This window comes from Berghia stephanieae, chromosome 13, assembly GCF_034508935.2.
Source record: "Berghia stephanieae isolate SIO BIC M18660-M18661 chromosome 13, UCSD_Bste_1.3, whole genome shotgun sequence".
Classification (NCBI taxonomy): domain Eukaryota; kingdom Metazoa; phylum Mollusca; class Gastropoda; order Nudibranchia; family Aeolidiidae; genus Berghia; species Berghia stephanieae.
In genome coordinates, this window is record NC_088372.1 from 19,503,391 (window position 1) to 19,528,390 (window position 25,000).

The 25,000-nt window shown below is 36.4% G+C and overlaps 2 protein-coding genes across 2 annotated transcripts in view; one reads left to right on the plus strand and one right to left on the minus strand.

Annotated features, from left to right (window-relative positions):
* Positions 1 to 16,558, minus strand: part of LOC144959005 (uncharacterized) — a 20,250-nt gene extending 3,692 nt beyond the window's left edge. The window contains exons 1-5 of the mRNA XM_078891322.1: positions 16,423 to 16,558; positions 6,358 to 6,543; positions 5,752 to 5,914; positions 4,335 to 4,439; positions 3,095 to 3,346 (exon numbers count right to left, since the gene is read on the minus strand). Coding sequence (XP_078747448.1) covers positions 3,095 to 3,346; positions 4,335 to 4,439; positions 5,752 to 5,914; positions 6,358 to 6,363 — 526 coding nt within the window. The 5' untranslated portion in view covers positions 6,364 to 6,543; positions 16,423 to 16,558. The remainder of the gene's footprint in view (positions 1 to 3,094; positions 3,347 to 4,334; positions 4,440 to 5,751; positions 5,915 to 6,357; positions 6,544 to 16,422) is intronic.
* Positions 16,559 to 18,623: 2,065 nt separating this feature from the next.
* On the plus strand, positions 18,624 to 19,100 carry LOC144959236 (uncharacterized). Its single transcript, XM_078891777.1, has one exon. It carries the CDS (start codon positions 18,624 to 18,626, stop codon positions 19,098 to 19,100), a length of 477 nt encoding a protein of 158 aa, XP_078747903.1.
* Positions 19,101 to 25,000: the final 5,900 nt, after the last annotated feature.

Genomic DNA, 25,000 nt, shown 5'->3' on the forward strand with positions numbered 1-25,000 from the left:
CATTGAATGCCACTGCTAGAATTGCCATATGCTGTCTTTGAAACCCAGACCAATACCACAAAAAATAGAAGTGGGGACAGCAAACAGCCTTGCCTATCTCCTGATGTAATGTCAAAATTCTCTGAGAGTCGACCATTATGGATGACTTGGCAGTAAAACCCATCATAAAGTCGTTTGATGATGTTTATGCATTTCTCTGGCACACCGTAGTGGAGAAGGATGTTCCAGATGCTTTCCCTGTCTACGTTCTCAAATTAATGCTTTCTCGAAGTCTTTTAAGCTTACATATAGTGATGATTGCCACTAAATCAACTGCTCCACAATGATATGATTCTTAGAGTAACAATTTGGTCTGTGCAGGACCGTTCTTTTCTAAAACCAGCGTGATGAGTAGCTAGTAGCTTTATGACTAATCAAAACATGGAATTTGTGGCACAACTTCAAACGTGCTCGAACAAACATAGTTGATTATATATAAACAATGACTTGAATGAAATCGAGCTCTCTCGGGTCATTGTAATTGTTTTATACCGTCAGATGGGTGACTAATTATCACACAATTTTCTCGATCAGATTATAAACGTTTTCTGTGTTGGTTCTATTGACCAAGCGATAGAACAGTGGCTAATTTGCTTAGACAAATATCATCAATAGTAAAATCTATGTATTTCGCTCTGATCACCAATCACTGCCATTGTTTACATTATGAAGACTGTCCTAGAGACGTGGTTATCTAAATGCAGAGCTGCCTACTTGAGTTGTAACCCCTCGTCTCAAAACGGTATTATGTCGGGATGGACCATATACTACAAAGTCAAATTATAAACTGGTCAAAAATATGAAACGGTGGTATTTAGCACATAAAATATGATTTTCCTTCTCTGCAAGGCATATAAATTCAACTTAAACGTGATATTTCTGGCTACAAATTCCATTTTCAGTATCTTAATCATCCCGACTTAATACCGTTTTGAGACGAGGGGTCATAAATGTCAAAAATTCGTAGTTTCCAAGGAACAAATATACAAAAATTAACTTTGAATAGCTTAGAAATAAACAATTTTCCCTCAGCAAGATTTTTTAAAAAGGTCCAAAGTCCTGAATATAGTTTCTAAGGAGCTAAACCTTCCTTCTAAGCAAGATTTATTGAGTCAAAGAGGCGAATGCAGTTCTGTACCTGGAGCCAAAAATTTGTATTTCTACGATTTTTTCGTCGTACAAGGCAGGTCTGTAACTATCTCTTTTCACCACGGTCTATACATTGAAAAATGCTTCATTGTTTTGTTTTTGTTTTTAAGGGTTTTACAGCGCTTGCAACACATTTAAGTTATATCAACGCCAGTAAAAAGGAAGAAAACGGGATAGTAGAAAGTTTTAGAATTACAATTAAAGCCCCCAAGAGAAAGGAAGACAAAGGGGAACTGGGAACAAATAGAGAACAGATGTAGATTCCAAGAGCATACCATCAATGTACTTAGTCTGGGATCACCTATAAGTCTCACAAAGACACAAGCACAAGATTCAACAAAGAGGAAAACAGTCAAATGCTTACATTTCATTATACATTAAAAATAACAAATATAAAAATATATAACAGACAGATGAATTACAAGGAAAAAAAATCATCTCCCAAAACAATAACTATGCGTTTGACTGTTTCCCTCTCAGTAAGGCCAACCGGCCGGGGCCAAGACAAGTAATCTCATTCCAAGATTAAGACAGAAAGCAAGTTGGAAAACAGATATAGGGGATAGAAGACACAATAAGTAGGTACCTCCCTGCCCACTATTGGAGGTCAGGAACCTCACCCAGGAAAAATGTTTCATTACTGCCTGACGATCGAACAGTGGTATGAAACAGTGCTATAAATAAAAATACAAGACAAGAAAAATATCTTTAAAAATCAGCATGTCTTGACTGGGGATCGAACCAAAGACCTTCTAATTACCAATGAGGAGATATGAGGTTCGATACCCAGTCGATGCAGTGTGATTTTTTGAGACAGTTTTCTATTCTTTTATATTTTTCTAGCACTGTTTCATACCACTGTTCGATCGTCAGGAAGTAATGAAGCATGTTTCATTATTACTACTACTACTACTACTACTACCACTACTACTACTACTACTACTACTACTACTACTACTACTACTACTATTACTATTACTACTACACTACTACTACTACTACTAGTGCATACTCAATGTCTCAATCGTTTCTATGTTATATGTTTGTGTTGAGAATATTGGCTATTAGGCTTAACTGCTGGTCAAAATTATTCGCGATGGTGGTGTACGAACGAATCGGCGGTCTCAAGAAGTGGGTGAGAGAGGGATCTAGTAATGACTTTGAGTTTGAAACGAATATTTTTGTGTTCGTGGATAGCTCACACGGTAGAGCCACGCTCTCACCTGCCAGGCGGAGTTGTCGTACCAATAAGGTCGCAGGTTCAAACCCACCACCGCCGCGAAAAATTTTTATTCTCTACTGTCTTCTGGCACTTTTCTATTCACTTCATATCTTGTTGTTACCAACATAAGTGCCTGCTCCACTCACTTTTCTGAATTAAAAATTCACCCCATACACCGGAGCATACTCAATGTCTCAATCGTTTCTATGTTATATGTTTGTGTTGAGAATATTGGCTATTAGGCTTAACTGCTGGTCAAAATTATTCGCGATGGTGGTGTACGAACGAATCGGCGGTCTCAAGAAGTGGGTGAGAGAGGGATCTAGTAATGACTTTGAGTTTGAAACGAATATTTTTGTGTTCGTGGATAGCTCACACGGTAGAGCCACGCTCTCACCTGCCAGGCGGAGTTGTCGTACCAATAAGGTCGCAGGTTCAAACCCCACCACCGCCGCGAAAAATTTTTATTCTCTACTGTCTTCTGGCACTTTTCTATTCACTTCATATCTTGTTACTACTACTACTACTACTACTACTACTACTACTACTACTACTACTACTACTAAACTACATGTAACTTAAAATCACAATTATTTAAACTTTAAGCTATTTTTTTCATTTAGATCTTCCCAACATACAGTACCCAAATCGACAACCGGGTCACGCAAATAAGAAACATCTTACCCTTTGCATTTAGTTTCTGCAATTGTTCCTGTTGAGACTTCAAGAGTTTGAATTGAACGTCAAAATCAAGACATTGCCCACACATCGAGTTGTTGTGGTGTTTGATGACGTCATCTTGGATTTCCAGCCTCAATTTCATATTGTCAATTGCCTCTTCTTGATATTTCAGCGTTTTTTCTTGAATTGTCAAAGTCCTTCCCTGCTTCTCAAGTTTGGTCTCCTGGTAGCCAATAGTCTTTTTTAGTTCGATTACTGGGAGAAGAGAAGAATGCATATAATCTATTAAGAGGGTAATGTTAAATTATGTTTTATTCCTCCCCTTATCTTGAAAAACCCTATCATTTCTTAGTAAAAATGTAATCGTTGAATAATGCTTCGAACCCGTGGTATAAAATATTTAAGGAGAGATGTGATGTATAAAATGGTTTCTTTCAATTACATAATATACTGCTAGTAAAATAACAGCGACAGTTTTCTTGGGGGATTTCTTTCTCCTTTTTCTTCACCTCTTTTTATTTAGTTTTCTCTTTTGGTGAATTTTCACTGGCATATTTCGTGAGCTAAACTTTTATAGAAAGGGGGATGCGAAAAAGGTTCAGGGAGGGGAGAAGGGGGGAGGGATCTGGCATGGCAGTTTTTTGCATCGCGTTGCGGCCGCAAAAAATCTCAAAACTTCACTGATTTGCATTGCAGCCATAAATCTGCAATTTTTTGCAAAATCTTTAAATTTTTTTGCGCATTTTTGCAAATTTTCGAGATTTTGCAATGAAAAATAAGAAGAAAAAACAGAAAACAAAAAAACTTTTTAAAAAGGCAAAATTTATAAAAGGGAACATTTTTTTTTTCTTTTAATTTGATAGCTCGTGTAGAACGTGAAAGATAATTAATCAAGAATAGGTTCTTTTTTACTATATCATTTTCTTCTATTTTACTGCAGCTTATAATATGACCTTACTTTTTTGCAAGCGCCGTGAAACCCTTAAAAAAAACAAATACCTTTCTCTTTCACGAACTAATTATGGGTTTTTAGGAAAATTAACCGCAAATTTTTGTTTGCAATTATTTTACTAATTTTGCTGATTATAGCTGGCAAATTTGGGATTTTATTTTTGCAAAAAAACCGCCAGGTGAATGCGTCGGGCCCGTACATTTGATATTCTACAATTCTAACGCTCTTGCTTTTTGGAATTCTGGACGTTTTTCCAACTGTTTCACGAGCTTGAGATATTGTACAAATTACCTATTCCATCCTGGTGGGAGATGAATTTTCCTTGTTCTGTAACCGTTTTCTCCAGATCGGTGATTTTCTTCAACAAATAATTCATAATCGTGACGCTATCCTCGTCTGCAAAGAAAAGCAAATCTCGAATTTAATTAAAACAATTGAGCTTTTATATAGGGCAGTATCCACTTAACGTGCTCAAAGCGCTTTACAGGGGGTCCTTGACCTACAGCAACACTTCACATGTAGGACAAAACATAAGGCCTGTTAGGCGATATTTGATTTTTATCAGACAGAGACAACGTTGTTAATGGCCAGTAATCATTTTACACCTGAGTAAGGTGAGTAAAATGTGAGTAAATAGCCTTTTCCTAGGACTCAACTAGGCGCCGAGCGAGGCTCGAACCCAGGGCCTTCCGATCTGAAAGCGAGTGTCAAACCACAAGACCACATAGACGTAATGAATGTCTACTTGATTCCAAAAGCTATGCTGAATAACACGTAAGACACTTTTTGTCAATTCAGCGCAAGAAAATTAATGAGGATTGTTTTTCTGGGGGGGGGGGGGATCATATGTGACCGATGTGCAGTTCTGCAGATTTTTGCTGGTCTGATAACCGGACGCAATTATAGGCTCATTCTAACATGATTGTAATGGAGAATACTTTGCACTGATTTGAGAGTATGTCCATTACAGCAATGAGACCATAACAATTTGGGTTATCAGACCTGGAAATAAGTACACGCTTATAAACCAGTGGAGATATAGGTGATAATATGAATGATTTTATCAACGCAGCATAATATGACTGAGACGTGTTCTTTAGGACAAATGCAAAAGCTGCCGCTTACTTGAAATTTCAGATATTCGTAATTTCCATGGGAATAAAGAAAAAGTCACCATAAAAGTAGCTTTACAAATTAAAATGTGCACTCAACATGATTAAAAATTCTCCAAAGTTTTAAATAAAGATTCTCTGGAAAGACACTTTCCTTTTCAATAAGATTTATTGAGTCAAAGACACATTTGAAGCTCTGCAGCCTGGAGCCAAAATTTTCACGTAATTCCACGACTTTTCGTACTACTAGGCAGGTCTGTAAACGTGAATCGCCCCTTTAAAAATTGAGCTTTTATATAGCGCAATATCCACTAAACGTGTTCAAAGCGCTTTACAAGGGGTCCCTGGCCAAGAGCAACATTAAACATGTAGGACGAGACATGACGGATGTTAGGCGATAATACATTTTTTTTGGACAGAGACAACGCTGTTAACGGCCAAGAACTCATTTTACACCTGAGTACGGTGAGAGAATGTGAGTAAAGAGCCTTCTCCAAGGACTCAACTATTCGCCGAGCGAGGCTGGAATCCAGGACCTTCCGATCCGAAAGCGAGTGTCATAACACTAGACCACATAACCGCACGAGAAGACTTACTTGCAATGGTCACATTAGCATACACTTTGATTTCTGCCATTTGATAGTCTTCACCAGTGAAATACATAACACAGTGGTAGGTACCTATGTCGTCGAGTTGTGGCTTTTTGAGGGTCAGGGTGAGGGAGCTATGACCCTCATGCTTGGACATATAACCGTGCACCTGAACGAAAAAAGAAGATTAATTTGTTACTCATCGCCTCAATTCGGTTTTATGTCATGATGAACCAGATTCCCAAATTGTTATCTAAGTATGGCAGACCAGGCCTACTGTTACTGACTGCTATTTTGTTTGTTTTATTTGTTTGTTTTGTTGTTTTTTGTTGTTGTTTATTTTTCTATTATTTGTTTGTTATTTAACTCTCTCCTTACTGATCCTTTTCAGTATTTTCCCAAAATGGCAGGCTTTCCCAGGAGAAAAATTGATTTTTTAAACTCAAAAAAGACACTCTACAAAACAGATTTATGTTCTTATTAATTAAACAATAATCATTCTTCAAAGTTTGTAATGTACAAAATAAATCTGAATAAGAAAAATGCATAATATTTTGTCGTAAATGATGTTACGATTTTGCTGCAGGTGGTAAGGAGAGTGTTAAATCTTACCTCCATGTTAGCGTTCAAATCGGGGCGTTTGTCCAGTCCTTTGTGACTGATTGTAGCAAACGGTCTCTGTCCCTCCTTCTGAATCTGCAGGGTTACAATGTTCTTTCACTAGGCAAGTGATATTCAATTCATTCGTCATGGTTTTGCTGAGAGGTATCTGATCGATTTGAGCTACAAGAATCGGACCTGAAAAATGAAAGTAAAAAATTAAACTTCATATCGAAATATCCACTAAATGTGCTCAAAGCGGTTTACAAGGGGTCCCTGGTCAACAGCAACATTTACCAAGTAGTACTGGACATGACGCCTGTTAGGCGATATTACAACTTTTCGGAAAAAGACAACGCTGTTGAAGGCCGGGTGCTCATTTTACACATTAGTACGGTGAGAGAATGTGAGTAAAGAGCCTTTTCCAAGGACTCCTATATGCGCCGAGTGCGAGGCTCGAACCCAGGACCTTGGTAGCGGTGGATCACATATCAGCATCTCATCTATCAAACTCTTGCTTGCATTCAACTCTGATTTCTTTTTCATTAATTTCCTTCTTTTTTAGCCGCCTCCCCCCCCCCACCCCCATCCCCCCTCCCTTTTTCCCTTTTTCCTTACGATAATTCAAACACGTCTTTTCTTAGTATTGTTACAATCTAAGTTAAGATTGTCCCAATTGTGGTTGAGTGATATTCAGAAAATTTGGGAGAAAGAGGAGGGGGGCTGAGGAGGGGGGGAGGAGGGGAAGGGAAAGCAGAACCCATAAGATGTATTTGTTCCCTTTAGGTACAATAAACATTAATACAGAAAAGTAAGTGGAGAGGTACATATTTTTATAACAACGAGGAATGAAGAGAGTAGAAAAGTTCCAGAAGTCAATAGAGAATTTTTTTTTTTAACCTCGGGGCGATAGGGGCTCGAACCAACGACCTTACTGGTACGACAACTAGGCCTGGCTGGGAGGAGTGTAGCGCTACTTTCAGAGCTAACCATTACTGCACAAAAAGTCGCTCATGAGATGAAATTGTTCCCTTTTAAGTAGAATAACATTTAGAATGTTATCAACTACAATAAAAACCTGTTAAAGCGAAAACGGCTAAACAAAAACAACAAAAAGATTTTCCACTATGTCCATGTCCGGCTATGTGGTCTTGTGGTATGACACTTATTTCGGATTGGAAGGTCCTGGGGTCGAGCCTCGTTTGGCGCATAGTTGAGTCCATGGAAAAGACTCTTTACTCTTTGAATGTTAGTAAGACCAAAGAATTAATTATAGACTTTAGAAAATATAAGAATACAAAAGACCATATTACTATTAAAAATGAAAAAGTCCAGCAGGTAGTAGAATACAAATATCTAGGAATCACAATGGACAACAAATTACGGTGGGACGTAAATTCCAGTTATATCAATAGTAAAATTAATCAAAGAAAGTTCTTTATACAAAATTGTCCCAACTTAACATTGACAAAACACGTTGTACACTATTTTATAAATCTGTAATAGAATGTGTTTTGGGTTTAGTTCCTTTTTTATAATTTTCATCTTTGCGTTTTTTTTTATTTATTTAATTGTTGATATTTTGTTTTGTCTTATCTATTTTGATTGTTTGTTCAATTTCAAATTTCGGTCTTTGTTTTGTTGGGTATGTGTCATCATCATCATCATCATCATCATCATCATCATCATCATCATCATCATCATCATCATCATCATCATTAATAATAATAATAATAATGATAATAATATTAATAATATAATAATAATATAATAATAATAAAAATATAATAATAATAATAATAATAATAATAATAGTAATAGTAGTTGTCATGGTCTCAAGTGAGTAAAGAGCTACTCGACTATGCATAAAGATATATGTAGAATGAGGCCCCAGAATTTACTAGTTACTATAAATGAAAAACAATTAACGATTTGTTTACAATGAAATAAAAATAATGATGAAATTTAATTAAAAGAGATAAACAGTGATCGTGACAGTTACAAATAGAGATATGAATATTTTACGTAACTTATGATAATATGTCAGGTTCGTAAGTTTACGTTTCCAGGCAGTTGATGGGCTTGGATGATCTATTCCTCTGATAACAGGATCGGACTCGTAAAATTCCACTTCCAGGCAATTGGTAATGGGTTAATATGTAATCCTTTGACAGCGGGCTCGGGTTTGATCCTTGAAGTTTATACAATCAAAGTTAAAAGCTCCGGCGTCTTAATGGTGTAGATATAATATCTACAAAGTCCCAAAAGATAAAAATCTTCCAGTATATATATATAGGAATAGAGCGACTGACCGTCCGGCATAGATTGTGGAGAGAAAGTGAGTGTCAAATGTTAGACCTATCAGCTTTTATAATAAGTGGCTACGTGACAGAATGTAGTATTCACTAATTAGAAATTAATTCGAGGGAAGGCTTTAAAAGGACAGACGATCTAATATTAGAAGGTAAAGTTTATCTAAGCCTACCGAAATATAACTGGAGTGAGATGAATTCAGTTCTTAATAAAATAAAATTTAATAAGATAATTGTGAACAACCTTTACTGTGACACCCCCCACCCACGTTTAAAATATACTCTTTAACCATTATGGGAAAGATAGATTTTACAAACGGAAGTAAATTTACTATCATGATACTCTAGCATTAATCCATTGTTATGATTTGTGCTACAATTAAATTATTTATTAACTAGACATGGAAATGTTTATATTAACGTAGGTATATGAATGGGTGACAATAACAAATGAAAGATTGTGATTACAAATCATTGTGATGAACAACATGATGGCAATGTGATTACAATTCATTGTGATAAACAATAGTGATGGCAATGAAGCATGATTTAAGTCGATGATATGAAGGTAATTTACTGAATGAAATGAATTAAAATGTAAATGGAATATTGACATTTCAATTATTAATCATAAATGGGTGAAAATTCATAACAATAATAGTAAAGAGAAGATTTCCCAAATCATGAATGGGTATGGTATATATATCCAAACAATACTCAATGTTACATTAAGTTGGGTCATCATGTTTACAAATAAAATTATCGAATTTGTGCGTTCTGATTTGGCATAGTTTGCGAGGTAACTAACAGTATGCATGGGAGGTTAAGTTATACCCTTCTCACGTGTTTACACTAATCGAGAAAGTAGGTCGGCGTGAATATTTTCACAGCCTGGTATGTGAGAGATACTGAAAGTGTAATTTTGCAAAAATAGACTCCACCTTAGTACTCTACTATTATTCATTTTGTTATTTCTTATGTACGTGAGTGGTTTATGGTCCGTTTCGACCACAAACTCTTTTAGCAGTAGATATCTGCTGAATGTCTTTAAAGCAAAGACGATGGCCAGTCCTTCACGCTCTATTACAGAGTATCGTGATTCTCTGTCCAATAATTTTCTGCTTGCATATAAGCAAGGCATTAGAGTTCCCTCATGCTCCTGTAATAGTACACCTGCGATGCCCTTATCAGACGCGTCAGTTCTTACAACAAATTCTTTTGACATGTCGGGTAATTTAAGAATTGGTTCTGAACAGAGTAATGCCTTTAATTGGTTAAAGCTATTCTGACACGCTTCTGTCCAAACAATTTTGTTCGGTGACCCATTCTTTGTCAGATTTGTTAGCGGTGTCGCGATGTGCGCGAAGTTGTAAATGTATTTCCTGTAAAAATTTAGGAGCCCAAGTACTTTGCGTACTTCTTTTTTTGTCTTAGGTGGTTGCAATTGTGCGATTTTTGTTTGTTTTTCTGTCTCGGGTGTCTGTGTCCCATGACCAACGGTATGACCGAGAAAATCAATTTTGTAAAATGCAATGCTTGTTTTTGACCGTTTTGTTGTTAAAGAATTACGTTTTAATGCTTCAAGCACTAATTCTAAGGTTGTCATGTGATCAGTCCATGAGTTTGAGAAAATACATGCGTCGTCAAAGTATGAGAGTGTAGACGGGATGTCTTTTAATAACATACGCATCATTCTTTGGAATGTCGATGCGGCTGTCGATAATCCAAATGGCATATAGTTAAATTCTAACAATCCTAATGGTGATTGAAATGCTGTGTATTTCTTACATGATTCTTTCAGTGGAATCTGCCAGTAACCTCTAGAAAGATCACATTTTGTCATGTATTTTGCTTGAGATAAGGCAGCAAATAAATTCTCTTGATTTGGTATTGGTTCTGCATCAAACACTGTTGCTTCATTTAATTTGCGAAAGTCGATACATAGCCTTATCGATCCGTCTTTCTTTTTCACTACTACTATTGGTGATGAGTATGGGCTTGAAGAATATCTAACTATTCCTGTATCTAGCATATCCTTAACTTCCTTTTCAACTTGTTCTCGTGCGTGAAATGGAATAGGATAGTTTTTCACGTTGATAGGGGTAGATGTGGTTAACTTTATGTCGTGTTCCACTAATGTTGTATGTCCGGGTGCGTCTGTAAAGACTGACTGGTACTTTTCTAATAATGACCTGATTTCTCGTTTCTGACATTCGTTTAGTTGAGGATTGATTGTGACGTCATTAATTGTACTATTTTTAGAGTTACCGTGTTGTGGGGTGTGTTGTAGTTCGACATCATCGCTGTGAGTTTCGATGATTAATCCTACATTTGCAGCTTCAATATGGTTAAATATTGGTTGTGATAATCTGTCTCTATCGAAATATTTTTTTAGCATGTTTGCATGGAATGTCTTTGTTGTGTTGTTAATTTGAATCTCGTAATTAACACCAGATCGTACTGCTAATACCTTGAATGGTCCTTTCCATGTAGCTAAAAGTTTACTCGAGTCATCGGGTAAGAGTATTAGTACTTTGTCACCAATCTCAAATTTTCTTGACTTGCTTTTTCGATCGGAGTATTCCTTGTATTTATCTGCTTTTTTAGTGACGGATTCCTGTGCTAGCTTACATGTGTCCTCTATTCTGTCTTTCAGGTTTCTTACATATTCGTAAGCAAACATAATTTCGTTATTGTCCTCCTCATTCCCTTTACAAATGTCGGCTACTATATTGATCGGGCCGCGAGGTGATCGTCCATACATCAACTCAAATGGGGAGTAGCCTGTAGATTCTTGGGGTATTTCTCTATATGCAAATAGGATTGCTGGTAAGTATCTGTCCCAATCATCTGGTTTTTCTGCTGACACTTTTCTTAACATATTCTTTAGAGTGCCATTAAATCTTTCACAAAGACCATTTGCTTGGGGGTGGTAGGGAGTTGTGAATGAGTGTTGGATTCCCATGAGTTTCATGGTTTCATGCATCATATGTGATGTAAATTGGAGTCCATTGTCCGACAGTATCTCATTTGGTATGCCTATTCTAGTAAAAATTGTCATCAATGCTTCAGCTATGTGATCCGATGTAGTTGATTTCAATGCTATCGCTTCTGGCCACCTGGTTGCGTAATCGACTAGTGTTAGTATGTGTGTATGGTTTCTATCTGATTTTGTTAAAGGGCCTATAATGTCAATTGCAACTTTTTGAAAAACTTTTTCAATAACGGGGGTTGTCTCTAATGGCAATCTCGGTATTCTGCCTTTTGCGACTCTTCTTTGGCATGTGTCACACGATTTCACATATTCTCGGACGTCTTTAGTAATTCCAGGCCATGTGAAATTCTCGGATATTCTCTTCAATGTGGAAGAGCTCCCAAGATGTCCAGAAGTTATTGAATCGTGCGCTATTCCAAGGATTTTGTTTCTGTAAATACTCGGCGTGACCAGTTGTTTAGCTATTTTGTTTCTTTTCCTATGTAACCTGAACAGAATATCTTTTTCAATGATGTATTCAACTTTTGATTTCGTCCCTTTGTTTGCGATATTGAAATATGAAGTTAAAGTCGGGTCCTTTTTCTGTTCTTCAATGAACCTGTTCCTGTCAAATTGTTGTGGTTCTAGAGAAATAGTCATTGGCTTCTCTGTTGTCTTAGTCATCTTTCTTGTTTCTGCTAGACAAGCTGTTTCTTGGGTTAATGACCATTCTTTTACATCTGTTGGGTTGTCTTTAAGACCTTTTATATTGCCAACAATAACATCAGCGACGGGGTTGAGATGTATACAGCATTCCACTATTCCTGTATAGTATGGGGTTTCTATGTACACGTTAGCTGTTTCAAAGGTTTCGACTGTGCCACTGAATGTGATGCATTGTACCGTTTTTCCAGTTTTGTCTTCGTCATTGATCAAAGATGCTTTTATTCCTACTGTACTGCATCCTGTGTCTCTCAATATTTTGCAATCAGTTCCATTAGCTTTGCCTTCACAAAAAAATAGCGATCCTGACTTGTGAGTTTGCGTTAAAAGTGACATACCTTTCACGCAATACACATTTATATTTTCTCCTGACATTACTCGTGTCTGATTGTTTACACTTGTTTGGAGTGATGCATTTGCAGTTTCTTTTGGATATCCCACGATTTTGTAACATTTGTCTGATGTGTGGCCTTTCATTCCACAATATTGACATTTAATTATAGGTTTGTTGGTTTTCTTATACTCAGTATTATTGTCAGTGCTATTTCTTGTTTTGTTTTGATAGGGTCGGCTATGGTCTCTATTGAACTGTTTGTTCCATGGTTTGTTACTATGGTCATCCTGTTTCACTTGCGTGTTCCGAGTGATTGATCGGCTCGTTCTATTTGAGTACTGAACTTTAGGTGTACCTGGACTCTGAGCAGCGGCAGCGTAGTATGGTTCCTTCAATGTTCTGCTAAGGGGTGTCAATGGATGTGCGCTGTTAAAGTTTTCTGCGTAGATTTTTAATTTGTCCAAGTTTTCTGGCTTTCTCTCTTTAAAGAATGCGACTAAATCTGGGTTGCAAGCTTGATAGATTCGATTCTTCAGCGTGAGATAGTAAAGGCCTGCAAAGTCGTCTTGTTTTACGTTTGCCAACTCAAGCCACCGATTTAGAAATTGAGTAATTCGGTTCACGAATGTATTAAAGTCTTCTCCACTTTCCGGTTTTGCAGTGTGAAACCTTTCCTGGTAACCATCTTCCGTTAATCTAAATCTTTTTAGTAGAGCGTCTTTAATTTTACCATAGTCATCTGCATCTTCAGTTGTTAAGGTATAGAAAACTTTTAGCGGTTCTCCAGATAAGCAGTTAATCAAGGCTGTGGCCCATTTGCTTTCTGGCCAACGATAACCTTTAGCCTGAACTTCGAATCGGTGTAAGAAGGATTCTAGGCAGTCTGAGCGTTCATCGTATGTTGGCATGCGTGGAAGTTTCACGAAAAATTCATCACTATTATTATGTTTTCTTTCATGACCGGTTTTTGTTTTTTCAATTTCCAGCATCATTTGGGTCCTTTTGGTTTCTTCTTCTGCTAAAGCTATTTGTCTTTTTAGTTCCCTTTCTTGGACTCTTTCTTCTCGTTCTTCTCTACGTATTCTTTCTTCGTGTTCTTTTTCTTCTCTACGAATTATTTCTTTTTTTTTCTTCTATTAATTAATCTTCGCACCATGAAAATATTCTTTCCTGGGGTATTTCTAAGTCCTTTGCGAGACTTAAGTATCTTTTATATGCTTCCATTTTTGCAATAAATTAGTTACGATGTTTTATATATATTATATTGACAGGATACTGTTACTGACTGTTTTATTTATTTACACTTACTGGAATGAAATGTTCTATTTTTAGAAATCTCTCTCTCTCTTATTTCAACTTATTATGTATGTTGAATTTGATGCCTTTTATCGTTATATCTTATAAAGCAATGTGTCAATACAATGCGGAGTTATTATGACTTGAGTCAATAACAATGTGTCAATCGCGTGTACTCTAAACTATGTTACTACGAAAAATGTATCACCAATGTGTGTGACTCGTCGTTAGTTTGTGTACAATTATTCGCAATGACGCTAATATACTAGAGTGTGATAACAATAATAGGATGCCAAAATAATCCCAAGTTATCTATCACTAAATATAACACGACGGCTAGTAGACTCCTTTTATTATTATTTAGTTTTTAAAGACTCACTTTTCAGAACATAATATATAAGTGGTTTTCGGTAACAGTAGTATGCCAAAAATGTATTTAAAACAAATCACTATGCAAAACAAATCACGATGTCTATAGTTACTATGTGATGCCCAACTCATGTAAAAGAGAATAATGAAGCATATATTTACCAACTCAGTTCGTGGCTGGGACCTCTCTCTTGTTCAATGGTTGTTCAACAATTGTAATTAGGCATTGAAGAGTGTTTACAGTGATGTCTGAAATACAAAACAATAAAATATCGTAAGATTTACAATAGTTACAAAATGTGTTCACAACACTGAGTGATTGGTTGATAGGTGAATGAATCGTTATGGAATGTAAACATATTGAAAACAATTCATGAATGAGGCAAACAACAAAATGAAATGAGTGATATAATAACAAAGTGGACAAGGAATGAATGAATGAATGAAAAACTGAGTGAATAGATGAATGAATTAATGGATAATGTATGAATGAAAGAATGAAGGGAGGAATAAATGTATGAATGATTGGATAAATGAGTGAATAAACGAATGAATGGATGAATGAATGAATGAATGAATGAATAAATGAATGAACAATGAATGAATGAATAATTTATAAATGAATAAATGAATGAAGGAATGAATCAATAAAATGCTATTCAATTTGAATGAAAGAATGAATGGATAAATTGCTATTCCATTTAAATGAAGAAATGAAAAAGAAAAAAAAAATTAATCCTGTAAATAGGGAGTTCAATTAAAATATGATCAAGTGGGGCAATTAAGAGTTTTACAATTTAAACTTTAAAGTTAGATGAAATAGATATAAGTAACTAAATAAATTCAATTCTTTATATGTGTCCCCTCCAAAATGTCATGGTCTCAAGTGAGTAAAGAGCTACTCGACTATGCATAAAGATATATGTAGAATGAGGCCCCAGAATTTACTAGTTACTATAAATGAAAAACAATTAACGATTTGTTTACAATGAAATAAAAATAATGATGAAATTTAATTAAAAGAGATAAACAGTGATCGTGGCAGTTACAAATAGAGATATGAATATTTTACGTAACTTATGATAATATGTCAGGTTCGTAAGTTTACGTTTCCAGGCAGTTGATGGGCTTGGATGATCTATTCCTCTGATAACAGGATCGGACTCGTAAAATTCCACTTCCAGGCAATTGGTAATGGGTTAATATGTAATCCTTTGACAGCGGGCTCGGGTTTGATCCTTGAAGTTTATACAATCAAAGTTAAAAGCTCCGGCGTCTTAATGGTGTAGATATAATATCTACAAAGTCCCAAAAGATAAAAATCTTCCAGTATATATATAGGAATAGAGCGACTGGCCGTCCGGCATAGATTGTGGAGAGAAAGTGAGTGTCAAATGTTAGACCTATCAGCTTTTATAATAAGTGGCTACGTGACAGAATGTAGAACGAAAAGTATTCACTAATTAGAAATTAATTCGAGGGAAGGCTATAAAAGGACAGACGATCTAATATTAGAAGGTAAAGTTTATCTAAGCCTACCGAAATATAACTGGAGTGAGATGAATTCAGTTCTTAATAAAATAAAATTTAATAAGATAATTGTGAACAACCTTTACTGTGACAGTAGTGGTAGCAGCAGTAGTAGTAGTAGTAGTAGTAGTAGTAGTAGTAGTAGTAGTAGTAGTAGTAGTAGTAGTAGTAGTAGTATTAGAAGTAGTCGTAGCAGTAGTAGTAGTAGTAGTAGTAGTAGTAGTAGTAGTAGTAGTAGTAGTAGTAGTAGTAGTAGTAGTAGTAGTAGTAGTAGTAGTAGTAGTAGTAGTAGTAGTAGTAGTAGTAGTAGTGGTAGTAGTATAGTAGTAGTAGTAGTAGTAGTAGTAGTAGTAGTAGTAGTAGTAGTAGTAGTAGTAGTAGTAGTAGTAGTAGTAGTAGTAGTAGTAGTAGTAGTAGTAGTAGTAGTAGTAGTAGTATTCGCCGTAGTGAAGACGAAGAAGAAGAGGCGGGAGGAAAAGGAGAAGGAAGAGGAGGTGAAGGAGGACGAGGACGAAGATGAGGAGGAGGAATAATCTCACCTGTTTCAATGCTGTTATTAAACAACGCGGTCCCCACAAAGATCAATAACAACGTTGAAATAAAATGCGCCATATTGTGTGTTTGATGTTCTTTCTAGTTCAGTTGGAAATTATAATTTTCAGTAAGTCGTCAAAGATATTACGAGCATTTATGTAGCAAATTTCGTCCACGCTGATAAAGTCTTATCTTTTTATCTTTTTTTTTTCAATCTAATCTTCCAACTACTTTGTGAATCATAATATATGACCCTCCGCCTCGAAACGGTATTAAGTCGGATTTTTCAATTTTGGGTTTTGGTACCAATTCATAGCTTATTTTATGCTTTAAAATTTTAAATTTGATACTAAATAAATAAAATTCGGATTATTCATTGTCCAACAATGACCGTTTGAAGTAGGAAGAGTGTAAATACCAAGTTTTGAGAAAATCGACTTCGAAGTGAGGCACCGTTTTCATGCATAGTCAAATCAATGGGCAAAGATAACTCCTTAGATATTTGACGAGAATAGTAACATTTTCAGAGACGCTAATTATCAATTTGACTCAGAGGAATTTCAGACACCACTCGGAGGAATTTCAATGCCGGAAGAGAAATTTCCGCACACACAAAAAGGGAATTGGGATGATATTTGGTATTGTGTTTAAATGTTGTATAGATCTAAATTGATAACTGATTAGAACTATAATATGATATATTAACACATTGCCAAATACAACCCCAAAGTTTCCTAATTTCAAATGAAGTAAAGCTCCAAAACCTAATGGTGGTAGTGAGGATGATGTTGTGTTGCTTGTAGTAGTAGTAGTAGTAGTAGTAGTAGTAGTAGTAGTAGTGGTAGTAGTAGTAGTAGTAGTAGTAGTAGTAGTAGTAGTAGTAGTAGTAGTAGTAGTAGTAGTAGTAGTAGTAGTAGTAGTAGTAGTAGTAGTAGTAGTAGTAGTAGTAGTAGTAGTAGTAGTAGTAGTAGTCGTGGTGATGACGATGTGATAATGGCTGTTGTAGTAGTATTAGTGATAGTGATGATGATGTGCTGGTGGTTGTGGTTGTAGTAGTAGCAGTGGTTGTAGTAGTAGTGATGATGTAGTGTGGGTCGTTGTAGTAGTAGTGGTGATGATATAGTGGTGGTGGTTTTAGTAGTAATGATGATGTGGTGGCGGTGGTTGTAGTAGTAGTGAAGTGATGATGATGTGGTGGTGGTGGTTGAAGTAGTAGTGGTCGTGATGAAGATGCGGTGATGGTGGTTGTAGTGTGTGTGTGTGTGTGTGTGTGTGTGTGTGTTTGAGAGAGAGAGTGCTTAAAGTGCATCTAGCGATAAGTAGAGCAATATGAAATTGAAAAACGAGGTGAAAGTGTGAGGTCAAAGAATGTATGATTAGCTATTATTGGCAAGTGCAGGAAAGTGAGCTGTCTTAAAGTAGTTTTGTCTAACACACACACACACACACACACACACACACACACACACATACGTGAGAGAGCGAGCACGAGATGAGAGAGAGAGAGAGAGAGAGAGAAAGAAAGAAAGAAAGAAAAACAGGAGCGAGAGGGGGAGGGTAGAGAGACTCCTTGTGCATTAAGACTCGATCCAATCCTCACCTCACTATTACTTGAATATATGGATACGGTCATCCCCGCTATCACTAAAATAATCAACGACTCTTTACAATCGGGAATAGTCCTCGATCTTTTCAAGCACGACATCGTTACTCCTCTTCTGAAAAAGGCGAATCTGTCACCAGAGAATCTTAAAAACTTCACACCAGTTTCCAATTTACCGTTTATTTCGAAAATCTTGGAAAAGGCTGTCGCATCCCAACTGAACGATCATTTGGCAAACTACAATTTATATGAAAAAAATCAATCAACTTATAGGAAACATCACAGTACTGAAACTGCCTTACTAAAAATTCAAAACGAACTTTAGTGTGAGGCTGACATGGGTAAAGTTTCGGTTGTGGCCCTCCTAGATCTAAGTGCGGCGTTCGACACGTTCAAAAGGTTTGGATTGTCTGGAATAGTGTTAAAATGGTTCGAGTCCTACCTTATCGGCCGCACACAAACAATTCAAGTAAAAGGAATAAAATCAGATATTTTTAAGGTTGACTTTGGTGTGCCCCAGGGATCTGTTCTGGGTCCCATTCTCTACACTTTATACACACAACCATTGGGAGGTGTTATAAGTCATCACGTGTCACGTACCATATGTACGCTGATGACACCCAGTTCTACCAATCTGCAAAACCAAGCAAAATTAAAGGGTTACTGAAATCGATGGAGAACTGCATTGAAGATGTGAAGAACTGGATGGTAGCTAATAAACTGAAAATGAACGATGAGAAAACAGAACTCCTATTATGTAATCCTAAAAATAACATTTGTGGACAAGACCTTTCGATTTGTATCGATGATGTGAAAATAACGTTTTCTGAAAACGCCAGAAACCTGGGAATTTATTTCAGCAGTGACCTGTCCATGGAATATCATGCGACACAACTTTGCAAAGTACTGTATTGTGAAATTCGCCGTATTGGCCAACTTTCGGCATTTTTAAATCAAAATTTCTTAAAGACTCTAGTATCTGCTTTTGTTTTTACTCGTTTAGACTGTTGTAACTCACCCCAGGTTTCTTACTTGATAAACTGCAGCGGTTTCAAAATCAAGCTGCTAGAAAAGTTTTAAAAAGAAATAAGAGATAACACACGACTCCAATGCTTTTGACTTTACACTGGCTTCCCATTAGGGCCAGGGTGCTCTTTAAGGTTGGAGTCATGTATTTTAATTGTTTTCACGGAAGCGCCCCTGCTTATCTCGATGATCTTGTCGAACCGTACGTTCCGCCCCGTGCATTGAGATCAGGTGATCATCGTCTACTTAAAATGCCAAAAAAGGGTAAAAAACTCTCTGACAGATCCTTTAGTCACTTTGCACCGACTGTCTGGAACAAACTCCCCTTATCTCTTCGTGACGTCCCTTCTGAACTCGCTTTCAGGAAACACTTAAAAACTTATTCATTTAGAGAATTCTTAATTTATTAGTTATTTTATTTGAGCAGACGATGATCACAGGATATGTATATGTATATTACTTTATTTTTTAAATATGTTAAATAGTTGGCTGGTGGAAGGTTTGTGTGTGTGTGTGTGTGTGTGTGTATGTGTGTGAGAGAGAGAGAGTTAAAGAGCTAGAGAGACTGGGAGTCAGATAGATAGATAGATAGATAGATAGATAGATAGATAGATAGATAGATAGATAGATAGATAGAGTTAGTGAGAGAGAGAGAGAGAGAGAGAGAGAGAGAGAGAGAGAAATGTGAATGGATTGAAGTTGTTGTTATGCGCCTAGAGCTTTATTGAATATAGGAGTGGGCGCAATATAAATAAATTTCATTGTTATTATTATAAGAGGGCGGGAGGGAAATAGAGTAAAGATTGAAGCCTGACTGTATAAGTGTTTGTGTGTGTGTGTATGTGTGTGCGTGTGTGTGTGTGTGTGTGTTTGCATGTGTGAAAGAAGCAAAACGGAGACGGAGAGAGTGAGGTAGACATGAAGAAAGGGATGAAGGCGGAGCAAAGAATTATAGGGATAGTTTAAGAAAGTATCTTGTTTCAAAGTAAGTCGTAGTCAATCAACTGGAAACATATTGACCAATGAGATTGTAATTAAAGAAATGGGCTGGTCAAATGTTTCATTGCATTGTTTCCATTTTGAGACAGATGACAGCTTTGAGAGGAGGGGCTGTATTGACTTACATGAAAACATGTTATTGAATCTCTCAAGTTTTTCTTAGCGTTCACCCACATTGTTGATTGTCTAAAAAGACCTCCTCCCCCCTCTTTCAATATACAAAGAAAGCACGAAAAAACGAACATCTGTAAGAGGTTATCTAAGAATTTTGGTGCAGGGTGGTCAATTGTTACAGCAAATGGGTTTAATGGGCACATTGTAGTTATATCAGTAAAACTTGGTCTGTGAGTGATACGTTTGGGGACAGTTTTATGTCCAAGTTAATGGACAGGTTATCGTGTTGAGTACTATTTAATCAAGCTTTCTTAAATTAGTTTAGGGTGTTGGAATATGTGAAACGGGCATTTATCTAAATAATGTTATATCATAAAAGGCGGGGTTTAACATCAATATGTAGGAATTGACGTTTCAGGTTTGATTATGATTTGGTCTTACTCTTAGGGGTTGGATTGTAGACTGAGAGGGAACTGTCAAAACTGCAAGGGGGCGTGGGAACAATGGAACTATGGGTAAAAATTTTATAGTGATAAAAGAGGATGTTTCGAGGGAAAACGGGATTCTGCATTCTACTTTACGATGAGCTGCACGTTGCTAGCGTCCTACTAAGAATCTTTATTTTACGGACAGAAATATTCCACGCATATTGAAAATGGTTACTTAGGCAAAACGACTTAACATTTGGATTGATTTCACGGATTTGGAATTTATGAAACTGATTGAATTATGACCATGCTATTTCATTTGGATTTGGAATTAATCATGATTTGGATTTTGAATTTATCAAAACAAATAAAACTGTAAGAAATGAAACTTGGAATCTGGATTTTTATTTGAATGTCTTGGTGTTGTACATTCAGTTATCGTCATCGGCCCTTGAACTCTTTACAACACAACGCAAAGGATAATACTACCATCTACCAAAACACCACTATACGATCACAAGCCATTACATATGTGTGCAACTACCCCACACATCTCTCTCTCTCTCTCTCTCTCTCTCTCTCTCTCTCTCTCTCTCTCTCTTTCTCTCTCTCTGTGTGTGTGTGTGTGTGTGTGTTTGTCCCTCTCTCTTTTTCATCTATCTCTCTAGCTATCTATCTATCTCTCTCTCTCTCTCTTTCTCTCTCTCTCTCTCTCTCTCTCTCTTCTCTCTCTCTCTCTCTTATATATATATATATATATATATATATATATATATATATATATATATATCTACCTATAATTTAATCCATCAATAGGTCTGCCTCTCTTTCTGTTTGTCTATCCATTCATTTAACTTTTTTTCATTTTTCGTTACATGTATTTCCATCGGCAGTTCATTGATTGTTGAAGGCTCTATTTACTATTCTGATTAAAATTAAATGTTTATCCTACAACATTCTCTGTAAGTGTAAGATTAGGCAACTGTTGTCCAATTAAAGTCGTAGCATGTCCTATAATTTCATGAATAAAGATCATTAACCAGTGCAGCTAGACAAAGAAATAATAGCACGTGGTGTATATCGAAAGGTACAAACACACACATATGTAACGCACGCATGCTGACGCCATGACACATCGCCCGGGCATTTTAGTGGTCAACAGCGATTGTGATTAGCGTTGACCAATCTGAATCATTCATTTGTAACGTTGTCAGGGAAAAACCTAGACTTGTTCACAGTTTTTAAAATTCATTATTTGTTGAACCATGAAATAGTGGAAACAGTCATGCTTTCTCTGAGATAGATAAAGACACACCCTTTGCTATGGTATCTTACATAGTATTGGTGAGGAAGAGACTTAATATAACTAAGCCTTGGAAATGGTAGCTCTCTAAGAGAAAGTCAACTCTTGTTTTGAATAATTCACTGATAGTTGCATTTTTAAACTTAAAATTTATATAACTTATCGTCAATATTTATGTGAATTATTATGCTTTCATATAGAAAAAAAATGATTGTAGTTTCTGAAACAACCAAAAACTGAAATTTGATAATTTTGACAATTTCCACTTTAAACCGGTTTTCTTCGTTTTCCAAATGCCTACTTAATACCACTTCAAGGCGTAGGGTCACATATTGTTTCCTATCAATATTTCACGTGTGCTCAACAGAATTTGTATAATACTTGTTGCTGGCCTGCCTAACTGGTAGGTATCAATGGTTTTACATTGTAGAAACTAGAACAAATAGTAAAAATCACAATTCTGTCATTAATAGTATGTTAAAATATTACTTCTAACTCCCTTATGTACTAGCTACGCAACAAAACCTTGTTTTCAAGACGTTTTGTTGAATCAAAGATATATAATATAGTATGATATGTTATGTTATGTTATGTTATGTTATGTTATGTTAATATTATTACTATTATTATTATTATTATCATCATCATCATCATCATCATCATCATCATCATCATCATCATCATCATCATCATCATCATCACCATCATCATCATCATCATCATCATCATCATCATCATCATCATCATCATCATCATCATCATCATCATCCATCATCATTCATTATTTATTATTATTATTATTATTATTATTATTATTATTATTATTATTATTATTATTATTATTATTATTATTACTTACTTACTTAATCCTCTTCGGGCCTTGAGGCACATAGGGCATCCACCAGACATCTCCATTTTTTGCGATCGGCTGCTTTTGCGGTGGCTGTATTCCAGGACAGGCCTGCTTCCTTTAATTCTTTCTCCATCGTCCTTCGCCAGGTTTCTTTGGGTCTTCCCCGCTTTCTCTTCCCATCTGCTGTCCAGTACAAGGCTGTCTTGGGAAGTGACCCTTTTTCCATTCTGGTCACATGACCCAGCCAACGCCATCTTCTTCTTTTTATTTGGCTATCAATGCTAGTGCAGTCAGCTTTCTTTAATAGATCCACTGTTCTTATTTTTGTAGGCCAAAATAAATTAAAAATTCTTTTTAAACACTTGTTCTGAAAGGCTTCTAGTTTCTGTATTAAGGAGGATGTCATTTTCCAGCTTTCACTTCCATAAATCAGTACACTTAAAACATTGCTCTTGTATATTTTCAGCTTTGTCTTTCTCATTATTTGCTTTGATTTCCAAAAGTTTTTCAGCATGCCGAAAGCCTGGTTTGCCTTTTGAATTCTGTGCTTGATATCGTGTTCTGCATTTCCGTCGTCTGTTATTTTGGATCCGAGGTAGGAGAACTCTGTTACCTCTTCAATTATATGTTCATCTATCCTAATTTCACTGTCATGTTTTGGATTCACCCTAATGTACACAGTCTTATCGAAATTTATTTTCAGTCCAATTTTCGAGGCGTTCTTGTGTAGTACGTTTAGTTTCTCTGAGGCGTCTCTGTGTGTACTGGAAACTAACGCGATATCATCTGCGTAGTCTATATCTTCCAGAAAAGATGTCAGTGTCCAGCGAATGCCTCTCTTCTTACCATCAATTGTATTTTTCATGAGCCAGTCTAGAGCCAGGATAAACAGAAGCGGGGAGAGTATGCAGCCTTGTTTTACACCAGTTGTTACATTAAAGCTGTCTGTTAAATTGTTACCACAGATCACTTGGCATTGGTAGTTGCTGTACATTGCTTTGATTAGGTTTGACTATCTTCATCGGTATACCATAATGGCGGAGTATTTTCCACAGGGACTCTCTGTGTAAGCTGTCAAAGGCTTTTTCAAAATCGACAAAAATGGTGTAGAGGGGGCTGTTCCATTCAATGCTTTGCTCCAGGATTTGTCTCAGGGTAAATATGTGGTCACTACATGACTTCCCTTTTCTGAACCCTGCCTGCTCTTTTCTAAGAATGTTTTCAATGTGAGGTGAGATTCTTTTCAGAAGGATTCTATTAAAAATTTTGCTCGTTACGGACAGGAGTGTGATTCCACGCCAGTTAGCACAATTTCCTAGGTCTCCTTTCTTGGCTATTTTATGGATGATGCCTTTCTGCCAATCCTCTGGTATTTCTTCCTTTTCCCAAATGTTGGTGATCAGTTTACTGAGAATTTTGGACGTTTCTTGCGAGTTCGCTTTAAGCATTTCCGCAGTGATTTTGTCAATACCTGGGGCCTTGCCATTTTTTTGTTGTTGTATTGCCTCGTGCACCTCATGCTCAGTGATTGGACCAAGATTAACCTCTACGTCCATTTCTGCTTCTGGGATATCTGTGTAAGAAGATGGGTCTGGTCTGTTCAGAAGGTTTGCGAAATATTCTCTCCATCTTTCAATTTTCTCCTTTTCGTCTGTGATGACACTACCATCTTGGGATTTTAATGGTTTCTCTTGACCATAACTTCTGTTTCCCGAGAGCTTTTTTGTGATTTTGTATAGTGTTTGTGTGTCGTGTCTTACAGCTGCATTTTCTGCTTCAGTTGCTAAATTTTCTGCAAAATCTCTTTTGTCTTTCCTTGTGGATTTTTTCACTTCTTTATCCTTCAATGAGTATTCACTGGATAGCCTTTCTTTCAGTCGGGGGGATTTAGCGTTCAGGAGATTTAGTTTGATTGATTTTCTTTGGTTAATGAGCTCCCATGACCTTCCTGATATCCAATTCTCTGTATTGGATTTATTGTGTCCTAAGTGTTCAGTGGCACTTTCCTGCATGACGTGGTTGAAATCTTGGATTGTCATGTTTGTAATATCTTGTATTGCACTGAATTTGTTTCTGACTGAGATATTGAAATTGTTTTGGATATCTGGGATTTTCAATTTATCTGTGTTGAAACGTTTCTCCTTCTGTTTTGCTATTTTTGTTTTCATCAATTTAGTAGAGATTTTGGCTGTGACAAGATGGTGGTCACTTCCAATGTCTGCCAATCGTCTGACTCTGACATCGTTTAGGCTGCTCT